The sequence below is a fragment of the Lichenostomus cassidix genome, chromosome 13, assembly GCF_008360975.1.
Source record: "Lichenostomus cassidix isolate B80296 chromosome 13, HeHo_3.0, whole genome shotgun sequence".
NCBI classification, from domain to species: Eukaryota; Metazoa; Chordata; class Aves; order Passeriformes; family Meliphagidae; genus Lichenostomus; species Lichenostomus cassidix.
Genome location: NC_139494.1, coordinates 10,547,752 through 10,563,239, shown reverse-complemented (window position 1 = coordinate 10,563,239; position 15,488 = coordinate 10,547,752). Strand labels below are relative to the sequence as shown.

General features: G+C 38.6%; 1 protein-coding gene across 1 annotated transcript in view; it reads right to left on the bottom strand.

Moving 5' to 3' along the window:
* SPOCK1 (SPARC (osteonectin), cwcv and kazal like domains proteoglycan 1) overlaps positions 1-15,488 on the bottom strand; it is a 268,898-nt gene that overhangs the window by 47,484 nt on the left and 205,926 nt on the right. The window contains exon 6 of the mRNA XM_085073585.1: positions 11,382-11,496. Within this exon, the coding sequence (XP_084929711.1) occupies positions 11,382-11,496 (115 nt within the window). The remainder of the gene's footprint in view (positions 1-11,381; positions 11,497-15,488) is intronic.

Sequence of the window (15,488 nt, the reverse complement as noted above, 5' to 3'; positions counted from 1 at the left end):
TGTACAAAAATACCTTTTTTTTCACTTAATGCATACTGAAAGAATTGCCTTAAAGCTGTATTTATAGCATTATTTAAATACCTACACAAGGGTTCTTTCTCCCTTTGGCTTCTCCAAAGAAGCTGTAACACATCTTTTCAACAGTGCTGTAGAGTTAACTTTTAGCAGATAGGACTTTTTACTTGGTTTTTGTACCAAGCACAAAGATGTCTGTGACAGGAATGGCTCAGCTCTAGACTAAAGCAGTGAAAAACTTGTTCTGTCTCCTATTTCATCTTGGAATTCTCTCTGATAGAGCATTGCTGGTTGGAAAAAAAAAAAAAAAACACCAAAAAAACCCCCACACCAAACCCAGACAAAGTCTTACCAATGCCCTGTAAAGTATTGCCAATATTTCTGGAGATGCCTCTCCTGACATCCCTGAGGTTTATATGAAACTTTTTCCCAGCTCATAGTTGCCCATGGTTATTCTGTGACCAGCCAGCACAGGGAGGCCTTTTCTCCTTTAGACACTTCTAACCCAAGAGCACTCAGATAAAGCAGATATTCATATTATTAGACTCCACGTGTATAATTATGCGCTTTGTGATAATGAACTTCCCATTTCTATTGCTCCAGCTCTCAAGGACATCCAATTGAAAATACTAAAAGGAACTTTTTTTGGAAAGAGTGAAATACTGCCCAGTGTTTTTTGCAACCAACTCAGCTTCTTGACATAATGTAAACTGAACAGATAACAATTCCTTCCACTTGCTTGTTTATTGAAAAATCTATTTTAATCATTTATTGCCTTCAGGGTAACAGCATTCTCAAATGCACTTACTCTATATACTATATAGCATACTCCTCATACAATTAAAAAAAAATCAAAACATGTAAAAGTTATATTTGCTGGTAAAACCCAACTGTTCTTCAAAAATTTTGCTTTCTATTTTTTGTTGTTGCTCAGAATTTGTTATTTGTTATGGGATTTTACTAAATTGAGGAAAGCGATTAATACTAGCTTCATGTAACAATCTCAAAGGTACAATATCAGGATTTCTATGAAACGTTTTTTATTTATAATGTCCAGAATTCTAGTGTCAATATTTAGAATGAAAGGGAAGCATGATATATAGTTCATGACACTGCTCAGTTTTGTGCCTTTGGCAGTTTCCCTCAAACTAAGCCTCCACTGCCCACCAACAATCTAATTTAGAGATAAGGTGCTTCATATATGACTTCCTTCTTCCAGTGCCTCTCCAGCCCATCAGGCTCAGAGGAAAGGACTGCAAATGAGGAAAGGCTTTATTTTCTACCCAGGCTAATCTCACTGCACTTTGCAGGACCTCACTTTTTCTGGATGGGATCAGCTAGAAAGAAACATTAGGTTTCATGCATGGAAAACTCAAGGTCTGCAAACATTCCCTAAATACTTCAGTATTTTTCACGCCTTTAAGCTCTTACCAGGAAATGTGCTATACTGATACCTTGGCACTGGGACTTCTGGAGACAAAGCTGTTTCTGGTGTTTTCCTGGCTTTCATTTCAACCACACTTAGCTCAGGCAGGAGCTAATTAAACCCTTCGTGACAACAGCAAAACAGAATAATGCAGTTTTTTTATAAACTATTTTCTTAACCACACCTGAATGTTATACTATAACATTAACAGAGGATGCAACACACTTGAGACATATTTGGGCATTCCTTTTTCACAGTGAGTTATTACAGAGATAAACAACCATGTGCCAACACTCTTTGGAAAATCATGATAGAGACAGAGATATGTATGTCACTTCACAGTCACAAATGTAGCCTAATTTTGGTGGTCTCAACCAAAAGGCCCATGATTTTTCAAAAGATCCCTTTTGCTTTTTCTTTTGCATCTTCAACTCTCCATGAACATTTGCAACCTCTTCAAGAACTGAGAGCTTAAACCTGAATTTCAATGGTGAATGATCAATGAGGCATTTGTAACGTGCAACTTGCTGTCTGAAATGACAGTGACATGATCTTATTTTACCCAGTTTTCATTTTTCCTGTTGACAGGGATTGCCTGATAAGCAAGTACTTGCTGTTATAGACCATACTTACAATTTGGACAATTTTTGCTTGTTGTCTGTGCCTGATAACACCTGGGCCCTGACTATCTTTGTAAACAAACTGAAAAATAGGACACAATGATAGTAAAATCACCTTCAGACAAGCAAGATGGAGCCAAGACTATAAAATATTACATCCAAAAATATACTGACATCAATGTATAAAGTATATCCTCACAAAGGAATAGGAAACTGCTTCCCCATAAGCAGAGCCTTGAAAACAATTATTAATGAAATACTCTCTCACTTACTGGAACACAATATTATAGAAATGTAGTTAAGACTTAGTTTGAAAATCATCACAGAGTAAACAGATTGCTTGGACATAATCTCAGCCACTCTCTGTGTTACTATTAATTAGAAATATGATAAAGACTTATTTGGATGCTTGTAGGGTCTAAGGCTTTGCAATTCAGCTCCAAATTTAAGATCTGTCTGTGCAAACTAATCCCAAAGGGAGCTCCAGAGAGGCTGCCCTGGGACACCTGCAGGGAAGGTCAAACTGCAATTTTGAGTGACCAATCCAGTGTTCAGAGTTTGAGTCTGTACCTGAAAAAAACTACTAAATGTAAAAACATAGATATTTTAATATTTGGGACATAAAGATCTATGGTGGTTGCCTGGAAGCTTCTTTAATATTTTTTTTTGTGTATTGCAGGATATTTTAGTGTTTTTGTGTGGATGTGGGACTCCTCTTTGACAGAGATGGACTTGAGCCAAATCATTCAGATTTTAGTAATTTAGTACAGGTTCTCATTCTAGTCCACATCTAAGACAGCTGCTTTACAGAAAACAGATAACATTATTTCTTTGATTTACATGCAGTCCATTAAACTGAATTACAAAAAAATGCAATTCTTCAGAGGAAAATGAATGTAGGAAGGTCCCTGTTGGGTCAGTAAAAGCTATAAAATATGCAAGGATATATATTTGGAATGAGGTGGTGATATCACAAATACCATCTCCCTCCTTCTGCACTAATAAGGAATTAGAAATTGAAAAAAACAAGAACCAATTTGCCACAATGCTGCATAAAAAGTTACAACTTCTCTGGAATGATCAATTAATCTCTAGGCTATACTTACTTATACCTCTATAGACTCAGAATAACTTAACCAAAAGCAATTAGCTCAACATTGTTCATGAAACTATTCCAGATTTATACTGGAGTAACTAAAGATGGAATTTAGCCCTTTAAATACCAAAGAAAAAACCCCCAAAAAAGAGAAAAATATGTATTTGAAACAACCAAAGTCTTATTTTCTTCTGTATTCTTCTGAAAAGGTTTGGGGGTTTTTTTGCCTTACACTGGGATGTTTTAGCTTAACACCACAGTGATATGCACTATAAATTATTTCACTGTCAAGTTTCCAGGGATTTTACAAAATTTTTCTTGGAATAAATATTAGGGAAATATTCCCAAAAATCCAGAAATCAATATCCATGAGAAAAAAACTATATGGAACCAGTCTTATTTATTTGATTTTGTTTATGATGAGAGAGATTTTAGTGCTCTAATTATCATTATCAGCACACAAACACCTGCTGTTACTAGATGGTGTTTCCATTAACACAGTGTGCCACTTCAATAGTTTTCTGTTGGCAATCCAAAATCAAATTACTTCTCGTCTGAAAATTATTGTTACTTGCTGACACAAAGTGTTTACCCTGTCTGTCATTTTGTAACCTTTTCTTTATGCCAAAAAAAAAAATCAATAGCCATTTTAACATTTTGTTGAATGCTGTTTATGAAACCAATGACCACAGAGGTGTCTCAGTGTGCTGTTATTGTTTTTGGTTTATTCATCCCAGTGGTATCCTGAATCCTTTGTGTGTCCAGGTGGGAAGTTGTCTGCAGGGTCACTGATCCAGGTGATGCTTACACTGCCCTTGGGACCTGTGGCCCATTTAGGTTTGGGTTCTGTATCAAATTGAATGTGGAAGTGAGCAATCCACAGCTACTGGTTGTCGCTGTTGAGCCACTAGCAGAGAAAGAAGGCCCGGATTCTCAGTGTGGCATAAAAAAAGAGAGCTTTTATTATTTAATTCCAACTCATATAGATTTTTCAGAGGTCACTCAGATTGGTCAGTCAGAAACCTCCCCCTAGGCCTGACTGGCCAGGCCTGAACTGTCCAAATCTCAAGACACTGTTTTTAATAACATCCAAACTTTATCTTTGTTTATAAAACACAGGAAAAAATTCTCATGGGAAAGACCTGTGCTAGCCACAACTGGTTACATGGATGAGACCCACCAAATCAATCTTTTAAATGTTATTTCTGTTTAAGCAGGTGACCACTCCTGGGGAAGGGGTGAAGCCTGTATTTATTGCTAAGCTTGGGCAAACACACAGCTATAAATGCTTGAGAAAATATGAGGACTTGACTCAGCCACAGAGAGCTGCCAGGGAGTTAACACAGCCTTAAAAGTTTTCTTTCAAAAGATTTCAAAAGGATTGAAAAGAATATCCTACTGTTTTTAATATAATTACACCACAACACAGTTATTTTTATGCAGTTCCTGTCTCCTGCTGCCATCTGGGATTAGTCTTTATTTAGCAATGATGAGGAATTATGTCTCACGTCCTGGTTCAACCTCAAAAATTATGTCAGGAATTTTGGCTCAACATTATTCTCTTGCCACCTTACCTTGTGACCTTACCAAAAGGGCAAATCCTGCTGACAGGGATGTTGATGCTACAGTCAGCATCCTTTCAGCAAGCACCTGAAAGCAGCAAAGTGAACAACACACTTTTCTGAGTGCTGCCTTTTCCTCCTTCCTGTCAGTGCTGCCTCTAAAGCAGATGTTGGCTGCTATATTTTGGAGCCTGCTATAATTTGATCAAACCCATAGAAGATCATGCCAAAAAAGTGACAGCTAGTCAATGGATGGTATCATCCCTAACTTGTTCTGTGTCTGGGGCCTGCTCTAATCAATGCTTCTGTGCTGAGTTCCTAAGCCTTAGAGCCAGATCAAAACACAACATTTCTACAGGGGACAATTCTGTCTCCTTTTCAAGTTCATGTCAAAGCAGGCTTCACATAGCCACCTGCGTGCTTTCTGTGCATAATTGCTGAAAGCACAAAAATATTTTAATTCATACTCTTTGGTAGAAAAAGCACTGAGGTATCACAGATCCAAACCTGAGTTTACTTTCAAGTCTAACCAAGTTTTTTGGGCTGATTTTCCTTTACAACACAATTATGATGGAAAATACAGGAACCTGAAAATTTGCATTTCATTTCCATTGTATAAATACTTTGTACATATAATTCAGAACCTCAGCATGGGCATGTTGAGTGGTGGTGAAAAATTCAATAGCATTTGCTTAAGTTGAAAAGTTATTTTAGATATGATGTTTGAAACCTCTCTGTATTCTTCCTTTGCACAACTTTGAGCTCTTAAATGGTACCATTATGGCTGTTTGCACCTACATCCTAAAATGTGGTGCTCATATACTGGTGAAAGAGAAATTTGGACTTGTTTATTCAATTATACAGTTTACAATTACGGTGTGTGTTGTCTCATTATAGAGTCACAGTCAGTTGTATTTTGGGAAGAGGAAAAACACTGCATGAATTCTACAACTGGCCTTTCCCTCATCAGCTCTTGCTTTTGCCCAGTGCACAAAAGGAAGGTTCATGTGAGGTCAAGCAGCTGAACAAAACACCCCCCAGCCACCATTGCTTTGGTCTTCTGACACTGGCAGGAGGTTGATTTTGCTATCTCAGTCTTGGAGCTATTGACTTTTTCTTCCAAGAGGAGTGGGTGACACCAAGAGCCATCCTGGAGAGCAGAGGTATCTGTTCTTGCCTGCTTCCTGACTTTCTTTAATCAAATATTAATTGGGTCCAGTCGCTTCACTACTCACAAACAGTATCTTGCAGAAGTGAAAAAAGTTAATCTTTCATGCTTTGGGGAAAGGAATAAAGACTGATCCTCTTGTGTGAAAGCTGGCAAGCAAAGTAATTGTATTGGTAATAGTAATTATTATTTACAGAAATTACATAACTCAGATTTTCTTGGGTAAGTTCATTTCATCATGTAACAAATTAAAAAACTGAATTGCAGTATTCATACAGAAAATTTTGGAGCCAAAGTGCCAGATCCTGCACAATTTAGAGCTAATAAATCTACTATTTACTGATGAAGTCCGGAGGAAAAAACACGCCTAGTTTCCATGAGATATACTAAAGCTTTGAACCCCTTGGTAACCTTAATTTTGGAAAGCTTTTGTTTTATCATTCCCAGAGTATGAGACTCAAGTGAGTAATTTAAAAATCAACATGCAAATTCAACATCAGAAAGGGCCTTTTTTTAAAACTAAAGTCACAAAAGGAAACATTTGCTGGCAAATCTGTACCAATTTCAAATCAACCATGTTCATGACTCATACTTCATCTTCATAAACTTTAAAATTATGTACTCTGCAGTTATAAAAACCTGTGAATAGCAATTTGAAACTAAAATATTTGCTGAAAGTGGATTTCAAAACCTAAAATTCTTTTAGTTGTCAGTCATTCAGACACAAGAAATGATACAACTCATTTGAGAAACAAGACTGATTTCTTCAAATAAACTTCATGCACTGAGTGCTCTTTTTATATAGGAAAGGAACCATTAGACCTTCTCATCCATCACACCCTATAGGGCTGGTAGTTAAATGCTACAATTCATACCCTAAACAATGTAGATTCTTGATCAAGCTTGCCAAGACCTATTCCTGTAACTTAAAAATGTTCCCTTGGTTCTCCTCAGAAATTTAAACAACACTTGGCGTATTTGAATATATTTGCTTCTGCCTATTGACCTTATATTCCCTGTATCAAGATAATAGAATTTCCTTAGAAGTTGCCTTGGGCATTTCTGCAAGGTCAAAAGCACACAATGCATAGACAGGGATAAAACTACTCAGAATTACTGCATCCATTCACGCTCCAGTGGCTCTGCAACCCTGATGGCAACAAATGAAATCTGGTGTGTTGGGAGTACAGCACTTAACTTAGAAAGCACAGACAGGGTATGGTCAGAAACAGCCCTGACAGGCTGTTAAACATTTACCATCCTGCCTGAGCACCTACACCACTCACACAGACCAAACAGGAGTCACACAGCAATGGGGGAAGTTGAGAGAACCACATTATTGCAACCACGAATTCACACCTGCCAGGAGACACCCCAGTCATGGCACTGTGTTGGTGTTTTGATAGAATGAACAGCACATTTAAGAGAAGATTCTCTTCCTTTGCCAGGAGGTTCTGAAGAATTGAAACAGTTTGTTTAGTTCTTTATTTATGGTGGGATTTTGGAAGCTTCATTTGGTCTAAAAATAAGTTATGACTGATGAAGACTCTACCCAATATTGGAAAGAGATACCTGAAAACCACCAGCAGACAAGATTCTGTGTCTTAAATAATTTCTTAGAGTCAGTTTCTAGTAGTTTTCTTTTGTTGAAATTATAGCCTTATTCGTTTTACAGTATTAAATCAAAGGGCATACACACTCTGGAAGGGCAGCTAACCTCAGGGCAGATTACAGCTCAACCTCTGTCTCTGGGTAGCTGAGTTGAAAATCAGCAGCTATCATGGAAGCATATTGTAAAGCTGGGATACTGCTGTGAATTATGAAGCATAGCAAGTGTTTTGATAAATCAAAGGAATCTAAATGTGTCTAAAACAGCAAAGAGTAAAAGCATTAGGGCTTGTCTTCCAAAATCTTCCATTAGTACCTTCACAGAGACCTGTTTTCTACCTTTCACACTCTGACTCAAAATTCCATTTCAGAAAATGAAGAACATGATCCTGCCATCTCTTCAAAGATTTAACTTTATGGTAGAAAGATTTTATTGTTGTTATTTGCCATTAAAGGTAATAATCCTGGTGTAGTTTACTTTTGCTTGCATTCATGTTATTTTATTAATGTCTCCACAGTAGCAGTTAACACTATGAAAGGAATTCCAATTTTTAACATGATTATTAGTCTTCATTTTCATCCTCAGAGCTGGGATGTTTTCAAAGGAGCTCAGGGAGGAGGAAGGAATACGACTCAGACACTGCAGTCCATTGTTACCTCTGAGCACATACACTTAAATTGCTTTTCTTTGATGCTGCTGCCAATTTTATTCACAAGCGTATAAAAAAAAGGTCATGACATTTAGAATTACAGTACTTTGGAAATTAAATGTTCCTTTAAATTTTTAATTTCTGAAAGTAATTTATCATGGAATAATATTTGAGTATGATCGAATGAATGTGTAAAGATTAATGCAAACTGTCTTCAAACGTGAAGTTCACAACCACGTATATTTAACCTTGTTGTATAATAGGCATCAAAACGTAGATGTGTGAGCTCAAAGAGCTGCATTTCCATTTTGCTGGAAGCATTTATGCTGTTATTCTCCTTAGTATTTTTCCAATGACACGTCTGTATAAGGCATGAGGTTTAGCTCTGTATCATTTTCTACTGAACATTACACTTCACAAACCTGGCAACTACATAAGGAGCAAAAATAAATCCCAATGGTCTGCAGGTTTTTTCACACAAATTTTTATGTGAGAAAACAAACTACTGATTTTTAGGCTAATTCAGCAATGTTAATGATACTGTTGTAGCATATGAGGAAATAAAATAATTTTGTGTGAACACCAAAGGAAACACTAAGATACCACATAACTGACATTCTAGTCAGAAGGTCCCACCTCAGAGGTCTGGGATGTGGTGAAGAGGAAAGCACTGAAGTGCTGCCCTGACCAGGTTTTGGGAGTGTCCTGTGCCCTGCCATGGAATGGATTGCCCATCTCCCACCCAGGTTCATCAGATCATTCAGGCTGGACCTTTCAGATCGTTTATCCAGCTGTGAACCCAGCACTGCCATGTTGCCATAGACATTGGTCAGGGCTTATGTCTGCAGAGCCAGCTGACACTACTTGTTCAGCAAAAAAGGGATTCTTACAAAAGGCAGCATGCGGAAATTGTTGTGGTCAGCAACTAGAATTCAACATTTTCTCATACACTAAGGAAAGCTGGCTGAGTCTCTGGCTGCAAAGGGGAGACTCCCACAATTCCAAATCCCTGTTCAGACACTGCTAAAATTGCACCTGTGTAAAATTTCTGCTGGTATGTAGAATTAACTCATAGTTTCTCACGGAAACTCCTGTGAGCACTTCTTTAAAAGACAAACTCTGAAACACTCAGTTTGAGACTCCTTTAGGCTTAGTGGGTCAACTGAAAAGACAATGGCTGAAGAAAGGAAACAGGAAAATAGAGGAAGTCTTTAACTGGAACGTTACTGGCACATTTAAAGATCCAGAAAAGAAACAAGTCATAAAGTGGCCTTGCTATTGATTATTTGATTTTCAATTCCAAATCATTTTGTGGACATTTCAGTACCTAATAATAATGATACCCTTGTCACCAAGAAAATGGCCAGAGCACTGCTAGTTCAAGTTTGGCCTCTTGAAAAAGCCTTCAGGAAAGTTGCTCTGCAGATCACCCAATTCATTAAATTAATGCTTTGTTGGCTGGAGTTAAAGTTTTGAGTCAAGCAAAACAAAAGCCTGGGTTTCAGAATACATATACCCTGTCAAATTGCATTTATCAAGATAAGGGTTATTAGAATCTTTTTTCTCTTGTGTGAATGAAATTGTAAGCTTGAAATGTCACTGAAGATTTATTAATCTGATACTCTTTCTGATAAGGGCAAAGAAATAAAAAGGGCAAAGAAAAAGAAATATTTCTTGTAGCCTGATAAGGGCTACAAGAAATAGAAAATATGAATAAGGCAATTTATCAGTGGGCATTCTGCAACCAGAAGATTCAAGCCACACAAAGCAATACTACAGTTATATATTGATTTTAGAACACTGCCATCTACAACACATGGTCAAAGTTTGAGAGTTGTGCAGAAAAATGTCTGCAATTTTTAAAAAATGAAACAAACCTGAATTTTCAAAATGTAAGCTGGAGAAACACTTTTTCTAGAAAGTAGATGGAGGTCTAATGTGAAAACTGGTCCTGTGCTGGAGTATAGAATGTGTGCAGGGAGAACCACCAGCAGGATAATCAGTGTTTTCAGCTGAGGTGACAGGGCCTGAACTAACCAGAAGAAATGTTTAAACTTTTTCCCTGTTCCTGTGCTACCATTAGAACATGTCCACAATGGGGAGGAGAAGAGAGGTTCAAAAATATTTTGGGTCCAACAGACCAACGTTAAAGCCTCCTGTTAGACTCTATGTGATGCACCAGACAAACACATTTCACTGCTTAACATGACTGAGCAAACTCTGCCTAAGTCCCAGATTTGGCTTTGTGAGCTCCCAATACAGGCAGCAGTCAGTGAGTTAAACTTTCAGCACTCCTGAGAGAGGAGAGGCAACACTGTACTCAAACCCAGGCTTAAAGCCAGGCTCATGCTCACTGTGCCAGCTCTCACCAGAACATCTGCACTCACACCAAAAAAACACAGCCACAGGCAACAAACCTTTTCCCTCCAAAGGACTTTCCTCACAGCAGGGAAGAAACTCTTAGACAGAACCTGGCCATGACACTTGCCCTCCTGCTGCTGGACTTCTGCTTTTAGTCAGTCTCCACTGACAGACCTAATTCCCTTTGGATGAGGTCACACCGAGACAGCTTGTGCTTGCTTCCTTGGAAAACACCTGGGGGAGTGAATTAGCTCACCAGGCTTTCAGACCTGCTCACAGAACTCACCAGAGAGCTGGCAGGGAAAGAGGCCATTTGTGCTGAGACTCCAACCTTCAGTTTTATACAGCATCATTTGCAATGACTTTGTGATTGAAACAGATTTATACATGAACACAGATACATATGTCTATTTTATATATGTTTGACTTCTAATGATAACATTAATAACAATCAAAATGAAAATGATAATTCAGATCCCATGTAATACATATGTGTGACTTTAAATGACTTTTTAGTTCACACACAGTCTGCTGATTCCTTTGAACTCACAAAATAATGAACCATCAATCAGTATTTTTTGCTATCTTCTTTCACAATGCTTCAATATTTCCATTCAAAATGTTTTCACTTCAAATTGAGATTCATTAGCCAGAATTTAGTTTTCCTATGAGACTCTCTCAAGTGGGAGTTATTTTTGCAGCCATTAAGGTGTTTGAAAGCACTCCCTATTTAGAAAATGATTAGTTGCACCTTAGCTCTTTCTCAGAAAGTCTTACATACAAAATATACCAGTTAAGAAGTCTTTCTTACATTTTTCTAAGAACATAGCAGGACCCAATTAATCTGCCATGATTTCATTAACAGCTCAACTTACCAGTTTTCTCCATCTTGTGTTTTAAACTTTCAGGTCCTGGAAGGCAGGGACAGGGCCCTTCACATCGAGCTGTGATGGTTTTGCCAGAAGTACATGCATGAAACTCCATCTTGCACTAAAAGCATAAAAAAAGAGCAAGAATACTAATTAGGACAAGATATAAAATAGCAGCTGTGGATTAAATGAGAAATTGCATTATCAGTAATGGCATTGGATAGCTTGCAAAACTGCAATCTCTATTACAAATACTTTTATGACATAACACTGGCTATTCCTAGCCTTTGTTGTTTGCATTACATACATTTTAGTTCTGACTTTCCTCCAAGAGCTCTGTGCCTGTGTAGTTGCCCTCTCTTCAGTGACTGCCCCATGGGTATTTCCCCATTCTGTGCCCAGCAGCACCAGTGGCTGGAGATTGGGCTAATGTACTAATAAAATGACGTGAAAGAAAACAGTGCAGGGCAGCAGAAACACAACTGTTCTCTTTGGCTTGATACCTAATGAACTGAATTCAGTTCCATTTTTTGTCTTCTTCAAGCACTGCTTTTACCAGACCAGAATCCAAGGGCTTTTGATGCGCAGGGGAGTGTTGCCTGTGGCGCCCAGGCTGGCCCTCCTCCCTGCAGGGACTGCCCCCTGCCAAGGAAAACAGGAATGCTGGGCTGTAAAATCCCTTTGATCTGAGTTTTATTAAAGATTAATTCTATGATTCATTCAAAAGCAGGCCAACATGTTTGCACAGTGGGACATGATGTGTTTTGACACAGCTGAAGGACACGGAGCCTGAGCCCATGGTGTTACCATGGAGGATGCAGTGGGCAAGAGAGGCTCACTGAGCAACAGCCACTGCTGGAACCCACAGCACATCCTCTGTTATTCTGGTGCAGTGGAAGCCAAGAGCACAGAGCTGGATGTTGTTACAAGATAAACACCTCCTGCTTTGAAAGTACTGCAAATATCTGGGCTTTGCCTGCGTTTGTTTTTGTTAAAAGGGCTCATCTTTGCCCAGGCTTTAATCTAGCAGCAGGAGACCATTATCCTGTGCCTACATCCCTTTCTGTCGACATTATATCCCTGCCATCCTCAGCTTCAATGCATCAGGGTGATTCTGAGCTCTCTGTGATGTCTTGCCCTTCTCAGGCCACACACAAACATGTGCATGCTTAGCTTGCATTTTACACCAGTTTCTCACAAGACTGAAGAGAATCTATGCACTTATTTTTCAACTGTTTGCTCCATAAATACACTTTGCACAGAGCACAAAGATGAGAGAGTACATCAGAAGGAAAGAGAAGGGGAGAAAGGATGACACTCTCTGAGTGAAGTCCTGAAGGCAGTGACCTTCTGCAACATATTCTGATAGTCAATGTGTTATTGAGAACACAGGCATAAATCTTCTTCCAGCAGCTGGAGTTGATCATTTAATCCCTTACAGAACATCAGTTACTTACATATTTTATTATGCATAATAAATGTAAATTATGTATCCAAGCATTAGCAATTATACTTCAAATACCAACCTTTAAGATGGCACAGCCTATTTCAAGCCCATTATTACGTGCAGTTAAGAAAGAAAGAGCTTTAGACTTAGAAACAGCAAGGCAAGTTTTTCCTCAGCTTTCCATATGATGGATAAAAATGACAATCAAAAAGCCAAACATAAACCAAAAAAATAAACTGCTTAATAGGGTTCTATTATCTGAGGGCGAGGAGGAGAGCCCAGCTTGAAGATTGCTATGGCACAGTCACATGTAAGTTTACACCCATGATTAACCACATTATATTCCCACCATGCTTGTTTGGGATGTTTGGTGCTGGGGCATGATGATTAAAGAACTCCATCATTTTAATATTAAATTAGGATAATACTAATTACTTTTCAACACCTAATCACTGTATGTAAGTCTTTATTCCTTCCCTAAAGGAAAACATGGATGCTGTGCTTACTCACTGTAATAACCTACATGAGTAGCTCAACTTTGGATTTAATGACATTGCTTAAGCCTCACTAAGTGATATTCAGAGGCAGAGTGGCCACAGAGGATGTCTTGTGGAGCAATAATGACTTTTTTGGACTACTTTGCCTATGGATCTACAGTCTATAAGGAGCCTGCTGGCTTTCTCCAGACCATGCACAATAGAATGATACACAGTATTTGGAAAAACTCGCAGTCTTTCACATGTCGCAGAGGGACATTATACATTTTGCAGACATGAGTCACAAGGCTCCTTGCAGTGACTGTGCACAGGACTCAGTGGGAGCAGCCCCACAGTTTGGGTCTGGTCCCTCTCATTTCAGGGGACTCATTTTGCCAGTGATATGATTGGATATGCCTCGACTCTCTGCTGAGCCGCTCTGCTAGAGCTCCCTGGGTCTTGCAAGCTCTGTATTTTTCTACTGCCTCCCTGGTGTGTGAACTGCATTTGTTTACTCTGAACCCCAAGGCCCACATAAACATCTCTAAACTATTTTACTGCAAATGGAAAAGCAGCTCTGTTATTTGTTGCTAAATGTATATGGAGATCAATAAAATATATGAGGGGAGAAATGGTTGAACATATTCATGGAAAATTCATAAATTAATTTATTCAACTAAGATGTGGGAAATTACTGCAGAGTGTGTTTTGGTTAAAGTGTTCCCCTGAGAATCCACTACTCGTATAATGATTCCCTCTTTATTGTCAGTGAATCTACAGCAATGTGTTTTGCATAAGCATTCACATTTGAGGGAGAAAGAAAATAGCTACATAAAATTTATTCCTAGCTATTTTATTCTTGTCTGCTAGTCTCCAGCCTCCAGTCCCTGCTAGAGGAGAATCTAGATTTTTTGTTAATGATGTAATAAAACAGCATATCTCTGCCTTTATATTGGCTTTCAACTTCTGGCAGCCAGGTTTTGATCTAACCTGCAAGTAAGTAATCTTGTCGAGTAATTTACTGTGATCTTTTGTGCAAGGGTGTATATTTGACTAATGAATGTTTTCCTGGACAGCTTGGTACAGCCCAGTGCATTAATGTCTGAAGAGCTTTGCATCCTGACAGAAGCAGCTCATGGATTTGCTTAAAACACAACCAGGTACAGCAGCACATCCTAGCCCTGACAGCATCTTTAGTGGCAAAGCAGGAATTGAAAAGCTGCTGCAGATGCCCCAGGGGGCCTGGGACATCCCAGGGACATCCCTGGGACACCCAGCATTGCTCCTGTTCCTAGGGCACAGACAGAGCACTTCACAGGATCCTGGGTGAGCTCACAGCCAACAAAACAAACTCCAGGGAAGGGGAGGACAGAGCACACTTAATCCAGGGATCCCTCGGGGGAGGCTCTCCAAGACCCCTCTTTGGTCTTAGTGCATCAAATCATAGAGTATCCTCAACTGGAAGGAATGCACAATGATCATCGAAGACCAACTCCTAATTCAAAAATCTCTAACTGAAAATTTCTTGTAGTCATGCTAATACAGGAGAAAGTTTTCAGTTCCAAACTTCTGTTGTTTCTATCATTAATTTAATGTAAATTAAAAAGGAGGGTATGTAGGAACTAGCAGACAATATACATGACAAAGATAAACATGAAGTCTTGTTTGAGAAAGAGTGAACAATGAAACAGGAGGTTAAATTTTATAGTATACTAATTAAATGTTAAACTCCTGAGATATTACATCATATTAATGACAGTGTCTCCAAGGCTCTGTTGTTGAACAGTGCTCTTGCCTGGAAGACATTGCATTTTTAGCACCCTACAGCTTTTTACATTTTCACCAAGAATGATTTCAGTGCAGTGTTTGTTTTATGGTGCATCTTTTGTTCACTCACAATATGTCTCTTCGAAACTACACATACAAATAACAAAAGCTCATTATTTTCTACCTTATCTTTTACCCAGTACCTGCCACAGGCAGAAGCTAAAATTTCCTAAAATTATAGCATGTATATATTTTCAGTCCAGAGTTTCTTGATATCAGTACTCTTTCCTACCTATCTGTCTTGGCAGATAATTAGAATCCATTGGAATTCAGACACCCCTTTGAGAGGGGTTGTTTGTTTACAAGGTTTAGAGCAGTGCTTGCCATTGCTTCCTTAGCTGGGACTCTTATCACTATTTTCTT